Source organism: Nothobranchius furzeri, chromosome 19, assembly GCF_043380555.1.
Source record: "Nothobranchius furzeri strain GRZ-AD chromosome 19, NfurGRZ-RIMD1, whole genome shotgun sequence".
Classification (NCBI taxonomy): Eukaryota; Metazoa; Chordata; class Actinopteri; order Cyprinodontiformes; family Nothobranchiidae; genus Nothobranchius; species Nothobranchius furzeri.
Window position 1 is genome coordinate 12,790,076 of NC_091759.1, and position 25,979 is coordinate 12,816,054.

Below are 25,979 nucleotides of genomic sequence, written 5' to 3' on the forward strand. Positions count from 1 at the left end.
GCTTTTTGCTTCCGCCCACTGTAAGGCGCGACCACGGAGCAAACCGATGATGTAAGAGATTTTAATTGGATCGCTACAGTACGTCTCTGGGTATGTTTCAAACGTCAACATGCATTGCAGGAGAAATCCCCGAACCTGACCGAACTCACCCCGATAAGTGTCCGAAGGGGTGGACTCCGGGACCCGGAAATGCAAACGAGGTGGCGGAGCAGCGTGTACTGGGAGATCTCGAGCGGCTGATGGAGGACCGGGAGGATTGGACACAGTGAGCCTCTCATTTAACTGTCGGATCATGGATTCTAGCTGAAATAACTGTTGGTTGGTAGTGGACTGATAATCGAGAAGGGACTGGATGGAGTTCTCATGTTTGGACAAGGCCGTGGCGAGGGCAGACGGAAGTGATTCGGCGAGTGGGTCAGAATTTTGGCTGGATGATTCTGTCATGTTGGGTTGAAGTCTTTTGACCCACGACATGCAGAATCACACACAGGCAGAAGGTAAGTAAAATTATTTATTTAAGTTGGATGAGTGATGCAGATGTTGAATGGGATTCGGGAGGTTCTGATGAAGTTCTGCAGCAGAAAACCAGAGTGAGTAGTTGCAGGACAACGGGCACAAAAGGTAATAAGATTTTGTCTTACGGTTTCCCGGTAGTTAGAGAAAGTTTGAGAGGAGGGCACGTCAAGGCTGGCTGAGCTGGTCGGGCGAGAGGCAGAGGAAATGGCTGGGAGCTGAGCACCGGAGTCCAGGTTGTACTGATGGCAGGTGGGGGTTGGAGAGCAGGCGGTCAGGGGTGAGCGACGGGCTGGTGAACAGGATGATCCGGTGAGTCTCTTGCTTGGTGGTGGAAGTTGGCAGATGAATGGAAGGTACCTGAGGAGGTTGGAGGTAACAGGGCAGATTAATTTGATCGAAGCGAGGTAAACAGGAAATATACAAGACAGGCAAGGTTCTGGCGAGAATACTACCCAATACTGAGTAGTCATCCAGCGCTGATGTGTTGTCCCGACACTCCTTAAATCCCCTGACCACTGATGAGGAGATCAACAGCAGCTGCTCTCCGGACACACCCACCTGCACACAGAGAAACTCAACACAAACAGGTGTTAGCTCAGCACAGACCATGACACCTTTCTGGAATGTGAACTACAGCTCAGCTCAGCTCAGCTGATGAAGGTTTGAAGGTTCTCAGACAAATGTTACGAACTCTTTTACCTGTTTTCTTTTACTGTTTTGACTAATTAGGTAAATTTTGAAAGAAGTGGTTTAATTTTGACCTTTGTCAATTTCTTTGGAGTAATGAGCTGATTTAGTGAGACTTATTGTTAAATTTTACAGCGGGACCTTCTGACGATTTTCATTGGTTTTGGTACTGGCCTATTTCTAAATTTAAGCTGGTTTCTTCTCACCATATTCTGTTTTATGATTTCAGTTATTCTGTTTTATTTTATTTTAGTGGGATATTTTCTTTGGTCTTGGTACTGGTATTCTACACATTGCAGTGCAATCGTGGTTTCTACCAGCAAACATTTACCAGCCTCAATTATCTTCTGTTTATTAGTTCTGCTTAGTGACGTTTTGTTTAAGTACTGCTACAGTAAGGGTGGTCTGCCATTGTTTTTTTAATCATTTGCTTATTTTGAATAGGTCAGGCAGCTAGGATTAGATACATGCAATCGACAGGCCGATTGGTTCAGCATCTACGGTGATGCGGACGCTGAGCTGATCTGTCGTGGTGAAGAGGGAGCTGAGCCAGAAAGCCAGGCTCTCGATTTACCGGTCGATCTATGTCCCAATCCTCACCTATGGTCATGAGCTTTGGGTAATGACCGAAAGAACGAGATACAAGCGGCCGAAATGAGTTTCCTCCGTAGGGTGGCCGGGCTCAGCCTTAGAGATAGGGTGAGGAGCTCGGACATTCAGGAGGGACTCAGAGTAGAACCGCTGCTCCTCCGGATCGAAAGGAGCCAGTTGAGGTGGTTTGTGCATCTGGTCAGGATGCCTCCTGGACGCCTCCCCGGCGAGGTGTTTCGGGCATGTCCTGCCGGCAGGAGGCCCCGGGGTCGACCCAAGACACGTTGGAGAGGTTTCATCTCCAATCTGGTCCGGGAACGCCTTGGGGTCCTGCCGGAGGAGCTGGTGGAGGTGGCCGGGGAGAGGACGGTCTAGAGCTCCCTAGTTGGGATGCTGCCCCCGCGACTCGGACCCGGATAAGCGGAGGAAAACGGCCACGTTTAGGTTTTTGTTATGTGATGTTCTAAGGGTTGTGAGAGCTAGATTTTGTTTGATTATTTTGACCTTCGCCCACCCTGAAACAAACGCAGTGGCTCCAGACTGTCAGAAACTAGATTTCCTACCCTATTCAGGGTTCATGATTAAAACTCTGTTCTTTTCTTTTGCTGAGACAGTCGTTTTTTATCTAAAGGTTTTATATTATGACGAGTTCATGTTGTTTGAGTTTATTCAGTCCTGGGGCGGTATATGTTAACCTTTTCTTTTCTGTGGGTGGTGTTTACATGTTTTGTTTTGACCCTAAGTCGCCTAATCTTTAAACAATTAAGGACATCCTGACTAGAGATTTTGTTTTCGTTTCTTGGTTTTCCTGCCATAAGCAGACTTCTTACCCAGTTGGGATTTATGGACAAAAATGATTTGAATTGCTGCTTCAAACAGGTGCTCGGACCTTTCATATCTTTAGAAACTTCCTGTTAAATGAGTCTTGTCAACCATTGATGGGTTATTTAAATTACTGGTGTAGGTTAGTTTAATATATAATGGAACATGAGTTAATGAATATACTTTGGTGTGATTTATTGATAAAACTGAGCCATGTTTCTAGCTCACTACTGGGTTACCTTACTCAGGTTTTGATATAGCATAGCATAGCATAGCATAGTTTATTTATATAGCACATTTAAAATGCAGCATGGGAGCTGCCCAAAGTGCTGCACAGGCTAAAACAAAACACACCCATTACAAGGAGCTAAAACTAAGGATAAAATCTCAATTAAAAGCAGAGAAAACATGAATAATAAGAACACATTAAAACAATGACACAATAAAACACTAAAACGAGTCACTGTCTAAAAGCCAAAGTGTAAAAGTGGGTCTTTAAACGAGATTTAAAAACCGCCAGAGATGGAGCCTGCCGAACTCCAATGGGCAATGAGTTCCATAGCTTTGGGGCAGCATGGACAAATGCTCGTTCACCCCGCAATTTGAGCCTCATCCGCGGTGTGTGCAGCAGCAATAGGTCAGCCGACCTCAACGAGCGGGTGGGCACATATGGAGTGAGAAGGGCAGAGAGGTAGGAAGGTGCCAGGTCACTGAGCGCTTTAAAAACAAAAGTCAGTAACTTAAACTGCACTCTGAAAATGACAGGGAGCCAGTGAAGATGTGCCAGGACAGGTGTAATGTGGCTACGTCGGTGTGTACCCGTCAAGAACCTGGCAGCAGCATTCTGAACAACCTGCAGCCGATTCAGGGCAGAGTCCGGAACACCAACGAGGAGGGCGTTTGCATAGTCCAGGCGAGAGGTAATGAATGCATGAATGACGGACTCCAAATGCCTCCGTTTCAGGATTCGTCTGAGGTGAGTAAGGCGGCGAAGCTGATAAAAACACGACCTCACTACAGAGTTTATCTGTGGGGCCATTGTGAGTCCAGCATCCAGCTTGACCCCGAGACTCGTCACACACTGTTTGGGGTTAAGGGTTAAAAGGTCACAAACAGGGTGAGAGCCATGGTGGTTGCGGGGGTCAAAAACAATAAACTCAGACTTCTTTTCATTCAGTTTTAAGAAGTTGGATGCCAGCCAGCCCTTCACGTCATCCATACATGCAGCCAATTTCGAGCCCGCATTTTTCTCGTCCATTTCCATGTATAGCTGACAGTCATCTGCGTAGATGTGGTAGCTCAGGCCATGCTGATTCAGGATATTGCCCAGAGGCAGAAGGTAGATTGAAAACAGCAATGGCCCAAGAACGGAACCTTGCGGCACCCCCCAAGGCAGTGGAAGACTGGAGGATGCACAGTCACCAATCTGTACAGAGATGGTACGGTTTGATAGGTAGGAGCGGAACCATTTAAGCGCCACCCCCGTCACCCCAACCCAAGACCCAAGCCGATTCAGTAAAATTTGGTGATCGACCGTATCAAAAGCCGCTGAAAGGTCCAGCTGGAGCAGCAGTACCCTAGACCCAGAGTCAGATGCCACCAGAATGTCATTTAGCACCCTAATCAAAGCAGACTCTGTGCTATGGTTTGGTCTAAAAGCTGACTGAAATACATCCAGCAACGAGTTGCTATTCATATGGGCAGAGATCTGGCCATGCACAATTTTCTCAAGGACCTTCGAGAGAAACGGGACTTTCGATATCGGGCGAAAGTTCTCATAAGTGGAGGGATCCAAACCAGGTTTTTTCAATATCGGCTGAACAACCGCATCTTTAAAAACCTTAGGGAACACTCCAGTGCTGAGGCTAATGTTAAAAATGTTCATGAGTGCCGGGCTCAGAGCAGACACCGAGTCACGTACCAATTTAGCTGGGAGGCAGTCCACCGAAGAGCCAGCTGGCTTCATGGAGCTATTCAGTTTCATCAAGTCAGCAAGCTGAACTGGAGCAAAGTCTGAGAAGGCAGGTGGATCCGGCGGTTCCACATGGATAGTGTGTATTTGAGGGTATTTGAGGCTGGAGGCTAAGCCTAATACCAAGGATCTTGTTGAGGAAAAAGCTCTGTAGCTCTGTGCATAAAGCAACAGTGGGATTTAGACCATCAGACTCATTTAACAGTAGCAGGGAGTTAACTGTGCTGTACAGCCTGGACTGGTCTCCATGATGCTGTGAAATGATAGCAGAAAAATAGTTATTACGAGCAGATCTAACTGCTCTCTGGTAGTGTGAAAGTGCATCAACCAGGAGCAGCCGAGAGCATGACAGTCTGTCTCTCCTCCACCTCCGTTCCAGCACCCTACACTGTCGCCTGAGGCTACGGGTGTAATCATTCAGCCAAGGGTAAGATGTTGTCTGTTTCCGCCTCGGTCTCAGAGGGGCAACAGCGTCCAGAGCAGCAGAGCAGGTCACACTGAACCGATGCAGAAGGCCATCTACATCCATGCAGGTAACCGACAAGGGCGGAGCGAGGGCATCAGTGTCCAAAACCGACAGAAAGTTGGAAGTCGTACTCGGAGATAAGCGCCTGGAGTAACGAGCAGACCGTCGCCGGGCTGGAGGAAGGAGGCGTGAGATGCTGACATTGTGTTTATTTTTATTATTTTATCTTTTGCTGTTCAAACAGTTACGGTCAGGGGGAACACAGTGCTAGGTTTTTGTTTGTATTTCATGGTCCTTTTTAACTCATAAAAGAATGTCTCAGGGCATTTTCTGTCCATCTCAGTATTTTGTAACTCTGTAACTAGAAAGGGGTCCAGCCTTCTTCGTCCTGTTTGTATGCTGACCTCACACGTGTGTGTGGTCCTGATTTTAGCTTAGGATGATACCATGTGGACTGTGGTGTTCACTCTATGGTGCTTGTCAGCCCCTCTGGGGGTCCCGATTGGACTGATTAGAAGGAATATTGGATGGTCGTTGCTGAAGACAAGTCAAATTCCACAGTGATCTCGCAGACTCTTTTGTGCTTTCTTATGGAACTTGGATTGGGACAATATTCAGCGTAACTTGTACAATATTCAGCGTAACTTGTACCAAGTTTTGTAACTTCGAACATGTTTCATCACATGTAACTTTGGATTCGTAACTTGTAACTTTGGATTCGTAACTTGTAACTTTAGTTTTCTAACTTGTAATTCTCAATTCGTACTTGTATTTCTTGTTTTCTAACAGGAACATTGTATTTTGAACATATATTTTTTATTTTGTAAAATCAAACTTTTATTTTGTACATTTACTACTCATTTTGTAACATCAAACATTAATTCAGAAACATGAAACTTTCGTTTTGTAACTAGCAGACTACCAAATTGAAAAAATCAAGGTACAAGTTTGAAATCAACTCTCAAAACACACATTTCATTCTTCAGATACAAACCTCAAATCTACAGTGTTACAAATCTTTTTGTCTTGATTCTAGCGTCAGTGGGAGGAACTTGGGTGGAACCAATGAGAGCACGAGTCTTAAGGCGGGCGTACACTGTGCGACTTTTTCACTTTTTTGAGCCGATTTTCCAGTCGTGCGAGAAGCCACGACATCGGGGCGAGTTTTGCGCCGAGCGGTCGTGTAGTGTACAGGGGGTTACGAGAGGCGATTAACACCACGTGACCAGCCGCCGATCAGCAGTCGTGAGGTCGCTGGGACTTCTGGTGTGTTTAATATTTCGCTCGTCCCTCGTGAGGGTATCGCACTGTTGAAGCGGCGCTCCGAGCAGCTGCGAGCAGCTACGATCCAAAAAGTATCAGAACCGCTCACGGCGCATGCGCGCGCAATCCTGCATCAACGCCGGCCGGTCGCTCGCTATTTCCCTTATAACACACGCTGTTCATTTTTGTTTCTACACGTTTTTTTTTACTCACAAAGATTGTCAAGAAAGCGTGTTTGTCGTGTTCATGTCAAATTAAACTGATCACAAAACACAGATTCACTTTCTTTATTTCGTTTTCCTCATCCAACCCCCATAAATCCCTGTGTGTCCTCCTGCAGCACTCCTGAAGGACAACAGGCAAGACAAACATGACGTGTTGAGTAAAAACTGCTATTTTTAGCACATTTTTTGGGCCGACGTGTTGCTACCAGACGTACAGTGTGAGCAGTCAGGTCGCATGCGAGAACTGGGTCGTACAGTGTGAGCACATGACTCGTGAGATCTGCTCTGCGAGGAAGTCGTACAGTTTGAGCTGAAGCTGAACGCTGCGAGTGAAAAAGTCGCACAGTGTACGCCCGGCTTTAGCTACCAGTCACGTTTCTCGAATTCCTGTCCAATCATTGGGAGAGGAGGGCAGGGTTCTGTCAGAGCTGTAGAAAGTTACGACACCAATAGACTCCTATGGAATGGGGAAGTCACGTGGTTCATGTAGCTTCGAATAGTTCCAAACAGATTTTAGATTTCAGATTTCAGATTTATTGGCCAAGTAAAATTACATTTACAAGGAATTTGTCTTCGGTATAGATGTTCGCTCTCTAAAACATACAACAACCATAATAAATGAGAATAAAAATACCTAAAAACACATAAGAACATGTATACCCACACACATGTTCATTTACACACACACCTATATAGATATATACATACCCACACACGCACGCACACACACACACACACACACACACACACACACACACACACACACACACACACACACACACACACACACACACACACACACACACACACACATATCCATAAGCATACTGATTAAGTATTAAAAAACTATAGTAAAAGGATGGTAAAAGAATCTACAGATTCAGGAGAGAAATGGCTGAAGGAAAGAAACTGTTCTTGTGTCTGGTAGTGTTTGTGTACAGCGATCTATAGCGTCTGCCAGATGGGAGGAGATGGAAGAGAGTAGATGCAGGATGTGTGGCATCTTGGACAATATTCACTGCCTTTTTCCTGGTCCTGCTGATGTACAGTTCCTGGACAGAGGGCAGTTGGGCACCAATGATTTTTCCTGCTGTTTTAATAATCCGCTGTAGTCTGCATTTGTCCATTTTTGTGGCTGACCCAAACCAGACAGTGATGGATAAGCAAAGTATGGATTCGACTGCAGCAGTGTAGAAGATGATCAGCAGCTCTTGTGGTAGGCCGTACTTCCTTAAGGTTGGTTTATGCTTGACGCGTCCGCGAAGTCCGCACGGCTCTGCGCGGAAAAGTTGCATCATTTTAACAACCACGCCCCTCCACCGCATCTCCGCACGGCCCAAGATTTCCGCAACGCGCACCTCGGAAAATTTCTAACCACGCGGACGGACGGATGCGGAAAAACATGGCGGACCGGCAAGAACTAGTATGGCAGAGGTTCGTAAATACAGACATTTGTATGATTCAGCTCTCAGAGATCACCGTGATCAACATGTTGTTAATAATTCTTGGAGAGAAATAACTCGCACTGTCGGAAAAGACGAGGACACTGTTTAAAATGCTGAAATCCCATGTTGTAAACAGTCATTTCTACTTCTACTACGGTGTAGTGTTGGATGCATGCCGTAGAGCTCCATGCTGCCCTCTACAGTTTGGGAGAATATTGGCTCACCGCAGAGACGAGCCACACAAACCATAAACGCTGCGAGTTGTGAAGCGCGTTCCATCCGCGAGCCGCATCACCGCGCGGAAAGTGAATGCGTCAAGCATAAACCAAGCTTTAGTTGCCGTAAGAAATACATCCTCTGCTGAGCCTTTTTGAGGATGGAGTTGATGTTTGTTTCCCACTTCAGATCCCTGGAAATGATAGTTCTCAAGAACTTGAATGAGTCCACCATTGACACTGGGCTGTTGGATATTGTGAGGGGGGGCAGCACTGTGGGAAGCTTCCTAAAATCCACGACCATCTCCACAGTCTTAAGGGTGTTAAGCTCAAGATTGTGCTGACTACACCAGACCACCAGCCTCTCAACTTCTCCCTGATAAGCAGACTCATCACCATCCTGGATGAGCCCAATGACAGTGGTGTCATCTGCAAATTTCAGGATTTTTACAGCTGAGTCATTAGAGGTGCAGTCATTGGTGTACAATGAAAAGAGCAGTGGAGAAAGGACACACCCCTGTGGTGTACCGGTGCTGATCAGCCTTGTGCCAGATGTAACATTGTTCAACCTCACATGCTGGCTCCTATTTGTCAGGAAGCTGGAAATCTACTGACACATAGCAGGGGAAACAGTAAGCTGAGAAAGCTTTGAGGTGAGGATTTCTGGTATAACCGTGTTAAAAGCAGAGCTAAAATCCACAAACAATATCCTTGCGTAGGTCCTTGGTTGATCAAGATGTTCCAGGATGAAGTGCAGCCCCATGTTAATCGCATCATCCACTGACCTGTTTGCCCTATATGCAAACTGCAGGGGATCCAGCTGGTGGCCTGTGGTGCTTTTAAGATGGGACAGCACCAAGCGCTCAAAAGACTTCATGACTACTGATGTAAAAGCCACGGGTCTGTAGTCATTCAATTCTGTAGGGGAGGATTTCTTCGGTACTGGGATGATAGTTGAGCTTTTGAAGCATGATGGAACCTCACACAGCTCCAGCGATCTGTTGAATATCGTTGTGAAGACAGGTGCTAGTTGGACAGCACAGGTCCTGAGGCAGGAAGGAGTTACTCCATCTGGGCCTGGTGCCTTCCGTACGTTCTGTCTCCTAAAGATGTTGCAGACATCCTCTTCCTTCACAAGGAATGTAGCTTGTGATTTAGAGGAAAGAAGAGTAAGTGTGTCCAGGTGAGCGGTGGCGGCTGCAGCTATGCTGGAGTGGAGGAGGGGTGTGACATTCCTTTCCTCAAAGCGACAATAAAAGCCATTTAGCTCCTCAGCAAGGCCATGATTAGCATCAGAAATGGAGGATGGTCTCCTGTAGTTGGTAATTTGCTGAATGTTTCTCCACAGTAATGTGGGGTTGTTGGCTGTAAACTGGTTTTTCAGCTTTGCTGCATACTTAATTTTAGCAGCTCTGATCTCCTTGTTCAACGTGTTCCTGAGTGATTTGTACAGGGGCCTGTCTCCTGCCCTGTAAGCCTGCTCCTTTGCCCGTCTCAACTGGCTCAGAGTTGCTGTAAACCATGGCTTGTTGTTATTAAAGGTGCGAAAAGTCTTTGTTGGCACACACACTTCCTCACAGAAGGTGATGTAGGATGTCACAGTGTCTGTTAGCCCGTTCAGATCGCCTGTGGCATCTGCAAATACTCTCCAGTCTGTACAATCAAAACAGTCCTGTAACTCCTCTTTTGCTTCCTTTGTCCATTTCCTCACTGTCCTGATGGCTGGCTTTACAGATTTTAGTTTTTGTTTATAAGTGGGGATAAGATGAATCAAATTATGGTCAGAGAGGCCGAGAGCTGCACAAGGGACAGAGTGGTATGCCCCTTTAAGAACTGTATAGCAATGATCCAATATGTTTTTGCCTCTAGTCGGACATCTGATGTGCTGTCTGTATTTCGGTTAGCCTGGTAAGCCAGACTAAATAAATGTATTATTTAGTCTGGCCATGCTCCATTGACGGCTCTCGGTTGTGGGGCGGGTTCTACCGTTGTCTTTCAAATGATCTCCGCATTCCACTGGACAAGGAATGTGACATACTCTTGTTTCACTCTGTTGCATCATCCCACCCACCAGGCATATAGAGTGCCCTGATTGGCCCACAAAGCGGATAAAGCTCTGTGATTTGTTCACTAAGCAGATAGAGCACTATGATTGGCCCACCATTATGGACCAATCACAGCTCTTTATGTGTTTGAAACCGCTCTAGAGAGCTGTGATTGGCTAGCCAGAGTCCTGGTAGGAGCTGCTGAGGTTCCAATGGAGCATGCCTAGACCATTCTTTGCAATGCAAGAATTTGGTCTAGTTCACTAGGCTATATTTCGGTAGTTCGGTATTAAGTTTAGCCAATTTTATTTTATGTATCTAAACTTTTACCTATAAAGTGACTCTGGAAACTTGTACGCCCTGATAGATTTATTTATTATTTTGTGTTTTGAGTTGAAATATTAACTAAACTCATGTCACACCAGATAAAGCTGATTTTTAGAGGATTGTTGATGAACTGAAAATTCAATACCTTTTATTAGATTTTTCATTTTGGATCAATAGTTATTCTTTTCAGAGGCAATCTTGAATTCTTGGGTTTGACCTGCACAAACATCAACACTTGGTACAGAAGATTTTTACATTTTACAACCTTCTAGATGTCTTTAATAGATGTTTCTGTTATAAACTAAACAAGTGAAAAGCAAACAAATGAGACTGACTTTATTTTCAGTTTAATTCTTATAAAACAAGCTTTATTTAAGCAGGTGAAAAACCACATGAATCAAACTGAAAGAATTAGCAAAGTAAAACCAGCATCACAGTGAGTCCCATCAGTACTGGGAACACTGGTCTCTCCTGAGTGACTCTGAGACTGGAGACTGGGAGCCCTGGGTGGCCTCACAGGTCACAGAGCCCACCTTCCTCCACTGGTCTGCAGTGAGCCTCAGGGTGCTGCTCCAGCTGTAGAGGCCGTCCTTCATCACCACGGGGCTCCTGTCCTCCTCCCAGCTGCTGTTGCTGCCGTCCACCTTCCAGGACAGACTCCAGTCTGAGGGGAAGCCCTTGTTGGCCAGACACATGAGCGTGGCCTTCCCCTGCTGCAGCTCCTCACTGGAGGGAGGCAGCACCGTCAGGATGGGACGGGTATCACCTAGGAGACACCAATCAGGTTAGAGGACAGAAGAAGTTTGACTTTTTCTCATCAGGAAGTTTCTAGCAGATGATTTTCTGCTCCACCAGTCTGACTCTCACACCTTGTTTCACTTCCTTTATAGAAACCTGTCAGTTTATCAGCTAGAAGAGAATCATCAGTTTTTAATCAAGTGGATAAAATATTTTTACAGGTCTTTGTAATTTTAACAGAGTTTGTTTTACCATTTAAAAACAAAATATTAATCCTAATTCAGAATAACTGAATAAATATTAAATGAGGTAAGTACATTTTAATAGAAGACGACACAAACAGACTCTTGCTAGTATTAATAAAACTCTACTGAACTATCAGCCTAAAATCTTTAGCTTCTCATCAGAGACCAAAACTATTTAAAAGCACAAATATTTATGTTTCTAATATCATTTTAATTTACCTCCAACATGAAATCTGGTTCTGGTTCTAGTGACACAAACCGAGCCGTCGTACAAAAACCTCTGACTGTAGAGAGTCACGGCTCTCTGAGTTTGTTACACTGAACTAAAACTACAAACCTTCAAAATAAAACTTCACCTAAAACATAAATTATGTTCATTTTTCTTCAGACAGTCGATTCATGTTACATCAAACACAATTTTATGTGTAGAACCATGATGATAAATTTGGATCATAATTTTTCTAAAGCAATTAAAAATATATTTTTGTTATAGAATTACTTTATTAGAAGAAATAAAAGAATGAAAATGCAATATTTTAAAGTCAGAAGAGAATTAATTTAAACTTACTTCCAACATCCAGTCTGGTTCCTCCACCAAACGTCCACCACAGTGATACAAACTGGTCGAGTCGTCGTACAAAAACCTCAGAGAGACACGGCTCTGTGAGTCTGACACAAACAAACTCTCCAGTTTTAGCTTTTAAAATTTGTAAAGCAGCACAATTGTTGGTGCTTAAGTATAAACTCTTTAAAGTAAACCTTAACAACAAAACATGAGCTGTTGCTTCACAATAATGTTGTTTTTAAATTAAACAATTTAAATTGGACTCCATCCTATTGGAAGCACAGAGCAGCCACCAACATAATCAATATCAGTTTCACATTCTTTCAATATAAATATTGTAAAATAGGGAAAATTGTTCAGATGTGAAAAGTAGACCTGGATGAAGACATAACAATCCCTTAACCCTCTTGAGGCAGGCGTTGCAGATTTGCACCATTAAAACCTACCTGGTTACTCCACATATGTGTTTCATGAGCATTTTTAACTCAGAAGTATCGCTGAAGAACTTAGTTGTTGGTCCTTTTATCAAAACTTATTTTGAGCCTGAGAGGGTTAAAATGTCAAATCTTTCATTATTCTAATCATATAATTTGCTGACTGATGATTATTTTCATCACTGAAAAATTATTTTACAGCAAACCTCCTAGCATACAATAAAAAAACACATATAAACATGAAATAACCAAAAGCAGATTTATTACATGACAACGTCATTTTGATCCAAGTGCTATCTGGAATGAGTCAGCATATTTCCATAGAGCATGACTTTGCATCAGCAGCACCATGCTCCAGTGCTCTGGGAGAGTTTATAGTCCTGAGAGGTGAAGACTGGATGACTGACAGCTGTCCTTCATCACAACAGAAGACTTGGAAATCCTCCTGATCAAAACCATGACTTTGATCTGCGTCCTCATCTGGACTCTCCTCTGCTGCTGCTTCACAGGTAAAGTCCAGAGAATCCAACTCCTCTCCTCTATGAACATCTGTCCCTCTGGAATGAAGCCCACAAAAGCATCAAGCTGCTTTCTGCTTTTGTCTCCTCAGAGTCCAGAGGTCAGGTCACAGTGACTCAGTCTGCAGCAGTGAGCTCTGCTGTGGGACGCTCCATCTCCATCTCATGTAGGACCAGTCAAAATGTTTTTAACAACGACCGTTTACACTGGTACCAACAAAAAGATGGACAACCTCCTAAACTCCTCATTTATTACGCTACCACCCGACAATCAGGAATCTCAGATCGTTTTTCAGGCAGTGGATTTGGATCTGACTTCACTCTGACCATCAGTGGAGTTCAGGCTGAAGATGCTGCAGTTTATTACTGTCAGAGTCTTCATCATATAAACAGCCAGTGGATGTTCACACAGTGAAAACCCGTCGTACAAAAACCTCCCTCAGTCAGGCTGAACAGAAACTAACAGCTGGAAGCTTCAGCAGTTCACTGATGACATAAACACGTGTAGCAACACTTTCATCCTTCAAAACACTAAATATAATATTTCATCTTAATATAAAATAATTAAATGTGCTGAATTTAATAAACCTTTATAACTCATTTAGAGTTTAAAGAGTTGATGATTTTTTAAAGTTTTTCTTCTCAGTGATGATAAATGAAAATGGGGGGACACCAAAAACTTTTTCATCTAAATTCAGAATAACTAAATAAATACATTTCTTTACTGCAGTTTTAAATAAAATTGTTTAACACGTAACAATTTAAAAACCTTGTTACTAATAAAATAATAATCAGGCAAAATTGACTTTGTTCAATGTTTGGGCACAAAAACAAGTCCAACGTAAATCATCGATTCACTGAATTAAAAATTATATATGTTTGACTCCTAACGTTTCCAGACAATCACCAACATAAACAGAACAATATCAAAAAAAGGCAACACTAGCAGGCTCTTAGTATATATATAACTGCCTATTTTCTCCACATCAGATATAATAATAATAATAATAGATTTTATTTGTAACGCACTTTATATTTCAATGAAATCTCAAAGTGCTACAGTAGGAAATCAGAAACAATGTAAAGAATAATTAAAAACAATGAATAAAAACAAATAAAAATAAATACATAAAACCATACAATGCTAAGTTAACACATGGTAAAACAACAGCAATACCAATCAGTTTGGAAAAGCTTGTGTAACTGAAAATGTCTTCAGATGTTTTTTAAAACATTCAACACTCTGAGGTGCTCTCGGATATCGACATATACATATATGGACAATGGGTTTCCATAGGCTTCAATAACACGGTTTTGAGGCTAAATGGGAGGTGGCCACCACCGCCATTTTGACCGTGTCACAGGTTCCGTCAAGCCCAGACAATTCCACAAAAGGGAAGAGAGGTTGAGCAGAGGGTGGGGCTGTAAGGCTGGGATCAACTGACGACACCCGTCGAACTAGCTACAAGCTAACCTGAAGCTAATCCAAAGCTAACACGGAGGTGGGAGCTAAGCTAAGGGAGGTATCAACCTAGCTAAAACCAGAGTTAACTGTGCACAACACCAGAGCTTCTGAGTCAGAGATACGCCGGGCTGACCGCTGGGTAAAACCGGGTGGAACACAGAGGTCTCCGAGATCTCCACAAGCTGGCAGCCCGCGCAGCAGACAAGCGCCGCTGCGATCTGAGATGCGCAGAGCTGCCACTGGGGAGAACCGGGTGGAAAGTTTTCCATCCCAGAGCTCCACAACAGGCCCGGAGTGGCTAATCGGGAGGGTCTGGAGAATTCCCGGTGGGCCGCGCGATGTTTGGGCCGCATGGGGCCGGTGCTCTCGTTTTTGTTTTTTATCATTTTATTTTTATTTTTTGGTGCCGGTGTTCAGTCATGGCACTGAGGCCGCCGGGCTGATCACATACGCTCCTCCCGGCTGTCTCTGGCTGGCTCTACCTGCAGGCTGCAGCTCGTTTTTTCCCCCCGTATGCGCCTGTGCGCACCACGTGACCACGCAGTTGACGGAAAGATGGAAAGTAGAAAGAGCAAGGGTGGCGCGGAGAAGGCAAGAATTAAAAAGAGGAAAGCGTTGGAAACAGATGCAGCCAAGGCCGGATTAACCATATGGGCAACTGGGCAATTGACCAGGGCCCACAAACTCTAAGGTGCCCAGGGCAGCAAGCGCACGAGCAAAATACTGTAGGCATGTCTGTAATCTCCCGCATTATATTAAACTGGGGTGACCGTATGTCCGGTTTTCGCCGGACATGTCCACTTTTCACTCTCTGTCCGGGCGTCCGGACTGGGGGTCCGCGGTCGTATTGATGAAAATGTCCGACTTTTCATCCAGGAGCAGGGATCGAATTATGGGGGAGCTGTATATCTTAATCCAGGGGAGCCGGAAACAAGTTTTCTATCTATATTACATCATTTATGGACTCTTCTGAGCAGAGAGCACAAAGAGCGGCACAGCGCGTTCTTGCGCAGCGCTCCAGGCAGCTGCTTCCAGCGCACGGTCCATTCTCAAAGTGGCGCAACCAAAAAACTATAATTAACACACGATCATTCATGTCCGCACATATTCTCTATTTTCTGTCTTATTTGTGCCTGAAGCGCTCTGCTGCTGCGCAGCTCATCACCTGTGCTGCGGTGATTTCACCTCACTGACGCAGCATCGAAAGGCGCACTCCGCTTTGCGGTCAGGAGATCCCTTTGATCTGCTCAAAAGTAACTGATGAGGTGAAAAAGTAAGAATCCAGGCAGCAGTTTTTTCTGGAGAGTTTAGAGGAGATGCAGGAAGATGAGAGACAGACAGGACAGGAAAATAGTTCAATAAAAACAAGAAAACAAAACTAAGTGTGGAAAAGTAAAATGTAGGTAGATTTATCTCCACTACACGTTTTTACCTGTATAAAACAATAAGTTATACACATGTCATATTTATACATCTGATACAATTCAAATCACCTTCAAAACTCAGTCACACACCCAGGGCCGTTTCAAGACATTTTGGGGGCCAAGGCAAAATGACACCCCCCCCCCCCCCCCCCCCCCCCACATAACTGGGCTCCCCAGAAGCCTCTGTGTAACTCATGCCCTCTCCAGTAGTGTTAGTTATATGGTGTTTATAAAGTCCCCTCAGACATTACTGACATGTTCTAATATTATCAGATGAAAAACTAAATTATCAGACATGCTGTCTCATCTGCTTCTTTTCTAAACTTGCAAAAAGTAACAAAACCATTTGAAAGCCACTATTTGTGGATTCTCTGAAAGTTTCCATGGAGTGTGTGACAACTTATTTTATCATTGATCCTATCGTCTAATCTCACAGCTGAAACAAGCACCCTTAATAATCTGTGCACAGGAAGCTTACCGATGGTGTAGTAAAACAAAAGGTATAATAATTTATTATTAATAAAACCTTGTTGCAGCACTAAAGCAGAAAAATGAGATTTTGCAATACATATGCTAAATATTTACATATGAATTGTTTTAGAGCCCTTTTATTGGCAGAATCTGATATTAATTTAGTTCTTACAAAAAAATGGGTCCCAGCGTGGTTTGTGTGGTGTTGCCATAGTGTGACATCATAGGCACAGATCCCCTGTCCTCTTGTTTGGAAATGGAAATATGATCACCCTACATTAAACAACCTGTCCACCCGGGCTTTTGCGCTGCACAGAGACGCTTCGCTGCCTATGACTGAACGTCAGTTGAGAGTCAGTCTCATGCAGACTGACCATTGAAGAGAGGGCCTCAAGTTAAGACCCTCTCCTCATTGGTCAGTCCACACAAGGTGGGTCAAAGGTTACCCTGAGCGGGTTACGTGACATCAGGCATTCAAGTATTGAGTATATTTACTGCATTTTTCAGTAAAATATTCTGTATGTGACCATATTATGGTGATCCTTGGGTCGTGATGATGGGGCCCTTGAATATTGTTGCCCAGGGTACAACAAAGTGTTAATCTGGCCCTGGATGCAGCTAAATGTGCAAAAATGAGCACCTTTTTTTCTCAAACAAGCTCGCGGTCTTTAACTTCAAATGAAGATAAAATGGGTAAGGCAAGTCAAGATGTTAAACTTTACCGGCTGCAAATCACCATTCAAGTTAATTAAGCAATAATGAATTATATGGCATCATGACATAACGTTATGTAATATAATTTACAGTATGATGTGACCGATGCCACCAAACTGTCTTGTCAGAGTCAAACACAAGATCCAGTAGGCCTGATAAGCACCAGGCAGAAACCCACTATTCCAGAGCGGGCATGTACAGGTAGGATTACTTATTGAGTCAGTGAACTGAATATTATTAAAATTTATATGATGAAACCTATCCTGGCTCTATATGAAAGTGTCCTAAAATGCTAGATGATTCAGCATTGATCAGAAAGCGTGTAAAAAAGGAAAATGAATGCTGAATTGTGACAATTTTCACACAATGTAGTGTCAGAAGAAGAGCCAGGAGCCAGCAGTGAGGGTATTCCTCCTGTTGGGATAGAAGGAATAGGTGAGCCAACTCATGTGCAAACAAGCAAACATCAGTTTCATTATAATAATTTTAATGTCCAAATAATAGTAGTGACCTGATGTATTTCTGTTAGTAAATGCACAAAGCCCACAACAGATCGCTATTAGAATGAAAGTAAAATGAATATTTTGCCATAGGAAATATTTTAATTGGTTACAAAAAATGTGTTTTCCATATCAAATGTGCTAAAGCTTTCCAGATGATTATTTTAATTGTGTGCAGGCGAGTCTAGGGAAACTGGAAAAAGTGTGAAAGGGAGTGCTGAGTCATTTCATTTTAAAGGTTTGAAAATCTCAGAACAGCTGTTTGAACAGAATGTAGATTGTTATATTGTTAGAGAATGTGTTGTAAAGAACAATGTTGGAGATGTGCACTGATGTTCAAATAAACCTACATTGTAAAGCAACTCTTTCTTGCTTTACAAGAAAGAGTTGCTCTTTCTTGTAAAGCAACTCAACTCTTTCAACTCTTTCTTGCTTTACAATTACAAGGCTTTACCGAGTAGTGTGCTTTTGTAGACTATACATATAAAGTTCTAACATGATTTTAATAATAATTCGTTAAGTGGGCCGGTCTGGGGTCTGAAACTCCAGGGCTGAAAATGTGTCCCACTCCGGCCCTGCTCCACAAGCTGGCAGCCCGCGCAGCAGACAAGCGCCGCTGCGATCTGAGATGCGCAGAGCTGCCGCTGGGAAGAACCGGGTGGAAAGGTTTCCATCCCAGAGCTCCACAAGCCGGCAGCCTGCGCAGCGGACTGAAGCCGCGATCAGACAGAGATGCGCTGAGCTGTGGGGAGGGGAGAACCAGGTGGAAAAGAGAGGTCTCCGAAGAGCTCCACAAGCCAATAGTGGGAACCCAGCTCCACCAACATGTTATATTTCAACCCATTTTCTAAAGTGCAGCATTATGTTAAATGCACTGGGTTTCATCCTATTACATTTAAATTTCATGGTTAAACAGTACATGTTAAAATCTAATCTCAGCTCGGCAGTGACCTAAAATACATAAATATAATTTTACTTACCGACAATAATGAAGTAAATGGTAAATGGCCTGTATTTGATATAGCGCCTTCTAGAGTCCTGGAACCCCCCAAGGTGCTTTACAACACAATCAGTCATTCACCCATTCACACACTGATGGTGATGAGCTACGATGTAGCCACAGCTGCCCTGGGGCGCACTGACAGAGGCAAGGCTGCCGAGCACTGGCGCCACCGGTCCCTCCGACCACCACCAGCAGGCAACGTGGGTTAAGTGTCTTGCCCAAGGACACAACGGCAGCGACAGACTGAGCGGGGCTCGAACCTGCAACCTTCCGATTACGGGACGAGCACTTAACTCCTGTGCCACCAGTCTAGACTCACCAGTCAAACTCCAGACTGGCGTGTGCTACTGCAGGTAATCAGGAGTTTAGGAGCTTGTCCTGGTTTCTGAAGGTACCAGTTGAAGCAGTAATCTGTAGCTGGACTGACTTTACATCTGATAGAAACAGTTTGTCCTGCAGCAACAGACTGAGCTCCAGGAGTCTGAGTTACTGTAACCTGCCCTGATGAACCTGGAGAGGAGAAAATGGGATTGATGAGCGATGAAGCAAAATTATAAAGATCTGAACAACAGAAGATCTAATCATTCATTTTTCCTCCCAAAGAGACATTTTCATCAGAGTCTCACAAGGAGCCCCAGGGTGGTCAGCAGTAGAGTCAGTGACATCATCATTGTGCTGCCGGTGTGTCGGTGTCTCTGAAAGACCTGGACAGCCACTGATCAACACTGACCTCTTAACAGCTGGGAGCAGAGAGGCAGGACACATATGCAAACACACACAGTCAGTCAGCTGATCATCAGCTGTCTCCATGTTTCCCCCTCACTGTGTAACACTCGTGAAATAAATCAGACACAATATTATTATAAATAAATGTGTACATTCTGAACTCATTAGGATGGGTGAAACACTTTTTGACATTTTGACATCAGAAGTAGAAATCAAATGTAAAATCTGTTGGTTTTATCTCAACAGCATCATAAATAATAAATTGTGTTGCTACGTGAGCATCTTTAATTGAATTTATCAGTCAGATTTTTTATCCACTCTTATTTACTTTTAAAAACAATCTGCAATGCTTGCTTCTCTTAATGTTATTGACAGAACATTTATTCTGATAGAGATATCATCGCATTCCCATTTGTTTTAAACACTGACCCAGAGGTGTTGCCAACCTGTGGGAAAACCATCGATCTGTTAAAAATATCAGTTAAGTTGAGTACACTGACAAAAACTGTCGGAATAAATTAAAACATTCCTGACAACAAATCATCAAGACTGGATGGGATCTGCTTGTAGACGCTGAGGGCTCTGGAGTTGTGGGTTCATCATGTTTACAGTCTATGAACGATGTCACCATCTAGTGGATCAACTCAGAAAAACATTTATTTCAATGCATCTACAGTCTAAATCTTCACTTTTTTTTAAACATCGTGAGTCATTAATGCTTTATTGCCTAGGTTATGATGACATCTAGTGGTAAGAACAGAGAACTGTTACCCGTTTATTATCTTTTATAACGGTAAAAACTCTGGCTGTTAAATTCCCTAATCTGGGCACAGAGGGAACTATTAAAGTTAAGAAAATTCAACACATATTTATTTTACTGGGATAAAAGGAGCTATTTTGTAGGTTTAGGTAAAAAAAGAGAGTCACTATAAATTCAGACTTTAAGTACTTTTATTTTTCAAAGTTAAAATTTTCAGAAATATTAGTTGATAAAAAGAATGACTGAACATTTAAATGTTTTTGGGTTTGTGTTTCAGATGAATGCTGCGTCTAGAGTTAAAGGTAGAGACACCTCTTGTTCTTTTATTCTTGTTGGTTTTGACTTCTTGTGAACTGTGGGATGTTACAGGGTAACGGCTGCTACTGAAACGACATAGCTGCCTTGCCTATTTACATTATTTTGATACTCTTATCTGCCTCACTAAGCAACTGTACAGCAAAGGCTCATTGTTTGAATGCTGTAAAGCATTTATTGGTTATAAAACATGAATAAAAATGAAAGAATTAGCGAAGTAAAACCAGCATCACAGTGAGTCCCATCAGTACTGGGAACACTGGTCTCTCCTGAGTGACTCTGAGACTGGAGACTGGGAGCCCTGGGTGGCCTCACAGGTCACAGAGCCCACCTTCCTCCACTGGTCTGCAGTGAGCCTCAGGGTGCTGCTCCAGCTGTAGAGGCCGTCCTTCATCACCACGGGGCTCCTGTCCTCCTCCCAGCTGCTGCTGCTGCCGTCCACCTTCCAGGACAGACTCCAGTCTGAGGGGAAGCCCTTGTTGGCCAGACACATGAGCGTGGCCTTCCCCTGCTGCAGCTCCTCACTGGAGGGAGGCAGCACCGTCAGGATGGGACGAACTAGTTCCTTCAACAACTGAAAATCAACAATAATCTTAAAAATATTTATTAAGACAAGTTCCACCTGCATACTCTGATTCATTTGAAAATGTTAAGTAGCAAAATAGTTTACATTTAGTTTTTAAATCTTGCTTTAGGTTTATTGATATTTGATTTTCTCTGAGTCAATTTGACCTCGCTGCGTACCACCGTTCCCTTGTGAATTTTATGACAACACAATGTGATCGTGTTTTTCTTCAGAGTTCATGCTGTTTTTAAATACATTTCTAAGCAATGCCACACTCTGACAATACTATATAATATATATAAGTATATATATATATATATATATATATATATATATATATATATATATATATATATATATATATATAATATTTATATATACATGTATATATATATATATGTATATACATATATAAATATATATATATATATACATATATACATATATATGTATATATATATTTATATATGTATACATATATAAATATATATATACATATATATGTATATATAAATATATACATATATATGTATATATATATATAAGTATATATATTTATATATATATATATATATATATATATATATATATATATACATTTATATATACATATATATATATATATACATTTATATATACATATATATATATATAAATATATATATATATATATGTATATATAAATGTAAATATATATGTATATATAAATGTATATATATATATATGTATATATAAATATATATGTATATATAAATATATATACATATATGTATATATATATATATATATATATATATATATATATATATATATATATATATATATATATGTATATATATATATATATGTATATATAAATATATATGTATATATATACATATATGTATATATAAATATATATATATATATATTTATATATACATATATGTATATATAAATATATATATATATATATATTTATATATATATTTATATACATATATGTATATATAAATATATATATATATATTTATATATACATATATGTATATATAAATATATATGTATATCTAAATATATATGTATATCTAAATATATATACATATATGTATATATAAATATATATGTAAATATAAATATATATATATATATATATATATATATATATATATATATATATAAAACAGTTCTCTGTCCAGTCTTGATGCTGTGATGACACCTTGTGGTGAAAACTGTTACGAACACAAGCTGCAGGTTGCAGATTGTCTCCATTAGTTGCTCTTACCCTTCTGGTTTTAAAACTTTCCTATATTTTCTCCAAGAAACCAATATTTAAGATAGTAACTCAGATACTTTCTCTTTGCATCAAAATCTACTGTACACAATTAGCTTTCTCATAATAGTTAAACGGTTTCATGAGACAAAATATTCACTTAACCACATACATGTCTACACAATAAAAGCACTAAAAATACAAACACTTCTCAAATAAATGTATTTATTGCAAGAGTTAAAGTACATCTGTGTTATTTTTACCTAAAAAAGAATAATTTTATATATTTTAATTAAGTAAATAATGATGCACATCGAGTCAAGTTTTAAAATGAATAAAAAATACTTTTTTCATTCTCTAAACGAGCTGATGACAGTTTTCTGTTCCTTAAGGTGCATCTGATATCTCCCTGTGTTCTACCATACCATACCATACCACTTTATTTATATAGCGCTTTCAACACGGCATTACAACCATACAAAGCGCTGCACAAAAAACAAGCAAGAAAACACAAGTTAAAATAGTCAGGTAGATGGAAAATGTAAAAAGGAGCAAAAGAAATATAAACAACAGACTATTAACAGTAAAAGCAAATAAAACCAGAATATAAAAACACAAAATTAAAATTGAGTTGTCTAGGTGGGACAATGGATGAGCTAAGGAGTTATGGAATTAGGGATCGAATGCGTAAGTGAAGTAGAGGGTCTTCAGACGAGATTTAAAGACGGCGATAGAGGAAGCTTGCCTAACCTGCAGTGGTAATGAGTTCCATAACTTTGGGGCACTGACTGAAAAAGCCCTTTCCCCACAAGTCTTCAAACGTGCCTTAGGGACAGTTAAGAGGAGTTGATCTTCAGACCTAAGAGCACGAGGAGGGTGGTAGTAATGAAGGAGATCACACAGATAGGGAGGAGCTTGACCGTTCAAGGATTTGAACGTGAGAAGTAAAATTTTAAAATTGATCCTGAATTTAACGGGCAACCAGTGAAGCGTTTTAAGAATAGGTGAGATGTGGTGTCTTCTTTCAGCTCCAGTCAAGAACCTTGCTGCAGAATTCTGAACAAGCTGAAGCCTAGACAAAGCCGCCTCACTGATACCGTACAAACAGGAGTTTTAATAATCCAACCGAGAAGTGATGAATGCGTGAATCACAGATTGTAGAAGACGGACACTCAGGATGGACTTTAATTTTGAAATACGTCTAAGATGGTAAAAGCAGGACCTGACCGTGCTATTGACCTGAGCATCCATCTTCAGAGCAGAATCTATTCTTATTCCAAGGTTGGAAACAACAGAAGTGACATTAGGCGACAGATAGTTGAGGTCTGGTTGCTGGGCTGCTCTAACACTAGTTGGACTAAAAACGATTTCCTCTGTTTTGGAGTCGTTCAGATGTAGAAAGTTGTCAGCCAACCATTGCTTGACTTCGTGAAGACAATCGAACAGAGGTTTAGTGGAGTCTTTGGGTTTCAGTGAAAAATAAATTTGACAATCATCTGCATATAGATGGTAAGACACTGCATGCTGTTTGAAAACAGCTCCCAAGGGCAGAATATAAATACAGAACAGCAACGGGCCGAGGATGGAACCTTGAGGAACCCCCCAGGGAAGGCAGAGTGTTTCGGATGAATAATCATCCAGCATGACCCTAAGGGACCTGTCATGGAAGTAAGACCTAAACCAGTCCAGGCCCGAACCTGAGATGCCAGCCCAAGTCCATAGTTTAGAGATCAAGATGTTGTGATCGACCGTATCGAAGGCTGCAGATAGATCCAGAAGCACCATAACCACATGGAACCCCGAATCTAATGCCAGAAAGATGTCATTAAACACCCGAACAAGAGCAGTTTCAGTGCCGTGCTGTTTTCTGAACCCAGACTGAAACATGTCCATTACCTGATGGTCATTAAGATGTATAAGTAACTGTTCGTACACTACTTTCTCAAGTACTTTAGAAAAAAATGGTAACTTAGAGATTGGACGGAGATTAGAGAATTTGGCAGGATCCAGACCAGGTTTTTTCAGGATTGGCTGCACAACAGCGTGTTTAAAGTCATGAGGAACGACAGCCGAGGTCAAGCTACCATTAATAATATCCAGCACATATTGCCCAATCAACGGAAATACCTTCGTCAGGAGACGAGGTAGAACAACATCATCTGGAGAGCCTGATAGCTTCATGGTAGCAATTGCTTTTACAGGAACATCAACACCTGCCTTTTAGCCAAGACAAACAACAGGCTTGTTGTTTTATGTACTCATTTAAAAACATGTTTTATTGAAATGCAGCAAATTATTACAGATATAAAAATATACAAACACTGTTAGTAAACAAACAATAACAACACTTAGTAAAAGAACTGGAGGTAAACATCTGGAGCCGAAATCATTTTCTTTCTAACACGTTTTTAGTCCAGTATTTTTGTTTTTCTAGAAACAAAAACTGGACATGTTAATGATGACCAAAGCTTGATGAAATGCTTATTAAATACAAAGTAAATATATGTTTATTTCCTTTCCACACCTCAGTGGTAGCTGCGGTACGAGCGGATCTTCCTGCTGAGGGTGCGAGCGATTCGGTCGACGGCGTTGCCGATGTGTCCCAGCTCCTTCTGCTGCATCAGGCCCTCGATGTTCCCGCTGTACCACAGCACCCATCCAGCCAGAGACATCACCACCAACAGGGCTCCTGAGCAAACATCAAATAAACACACGTCTGGTTTCTAAATGAAGTATCAACTATATTTTTACGATGGAAAACTAGAAGAAATGAATAAAGTTTATTTGGATGATTAATACAGTTAATTACACCTGACCTAGAGTTCTTTCACAAATAGAAAATCACTGATTTGTGTTTGATTGTTTTAATACATTATTTTTATTTTGTCTGCTCTTTTTTTGTCTCCATTTCCCATTAAACTGGAAATCTGGGAGTTTTTTCACCAACAGGACCATCACGAGGTGCTAAACTGTATTGCCGCTTCATCCCCTCCCCCCTACTTCCATATGACTGAAAGTTGTTTACGGAAATTAGGGTAAATACCGCTATAGACCAGAAAGTCTCCAAAGTCCTTTCCATTGATCTCCAAGTGAGCGAAGACTCCCACCAGCAGGGCGGCTCCACCCAGTAGGTCCATTACCACAGCAAAGGCCAGTGCCAGTTTACAGTGGGACAGGCCATCACAGAGGCCCATGGTGGGACTGGGAAAGAGGCAACAAACTGTTACAAACACGCCCACAATGCCAAACTATTTCATAGATAAAAAACAAATTCAAAGACAATTTTATGATTGAATTACTTATTGAATCCTGCAGCAGTCATCAGATATTTTCACTGTTTTTAAATACTAATACTATTATTTAAATCACTAAATGGATATTTATTAAATAAATATTTTAAAATATATTTTTAGAAATCAATGGTTTCATAGTAGATATTTAGAATATGAACATTTTAATTACTTCTAAATAATGATATATATATATATATATATATATATATTTAAGATACAGAAAATGTAATATCAAAATGATACAAAAAACTTTGCCTTTATCAGAGAAAATAGATGTTACATAAAAATATTTAAATGTACAAAGATGTGGGATAAATGTAGTACAGTAAAACATTGTTAATTCTAGTTACATAAAAGAAAATTTACAATTAGATTTGAGTAAAAGCCTAGAAATTTATTTCTATAAATGTTTTATTAG

At 41.4% G+C, this 25,979-nt stretch overlaps 1 protein-coding gene and 2 gene segments (V, D, J or C); 1 reads left to right on the forward strand and 2 right to left on the reverse strand.

The window, feature by feature from the left end:
* Window positions 1-10,798: 10,798 nt before the first annotated feature.
* On the reverse strand, window positions 10,799-13,014 carry LOC129157202 (Ig kappa-b4 chain C region-like). The segment is given in 3 exon segments: window positions 10,799-11,339; window positions 12,125-12,253; window positions 12,963-13,014. Coding segments are annotated over 3 exon segments (501 nt in total).
* Window positions 12,942-13,587, forward strand: LOC129157182 (Ig kappa chain V region 3315-like). The segment is given in 2 exon segments: window positions 12,942-13,064; window positions 13,166-13,587. Coding segments are annotated over 2 exon segments (375 nt in total).
* Window positions 13,588-24,525: 10,938 nt separating this feature from the next.
* The window catches only part of LOC107395754 (transmembrane protein 238), a 1,822-nt gene continuing 368 nt past the window's right edge, over window positions 24,526-25,979 (reverse strand). Inside the window, exons 2-3 of the mRNA XM_015975205.3 lie at window positions 25,312-25,469; window positions 24,526-24,957 (exon numbers count right to left, since the gene is read on the reverse strand). Coding sequence (XP_015830691.3) covers window positions 24,794-24,957; window positions 25,312-25,462 — 315 coding nt within the window. The 5' untranslated portion in view covers window positions 25,463-25,469 and the 3' untranslated portion in view covers window positions 24,526-24,793. The remainder of the gene's footprint in view (window positions 24,958-25,311; window positions 25,470-25,979) is intronic.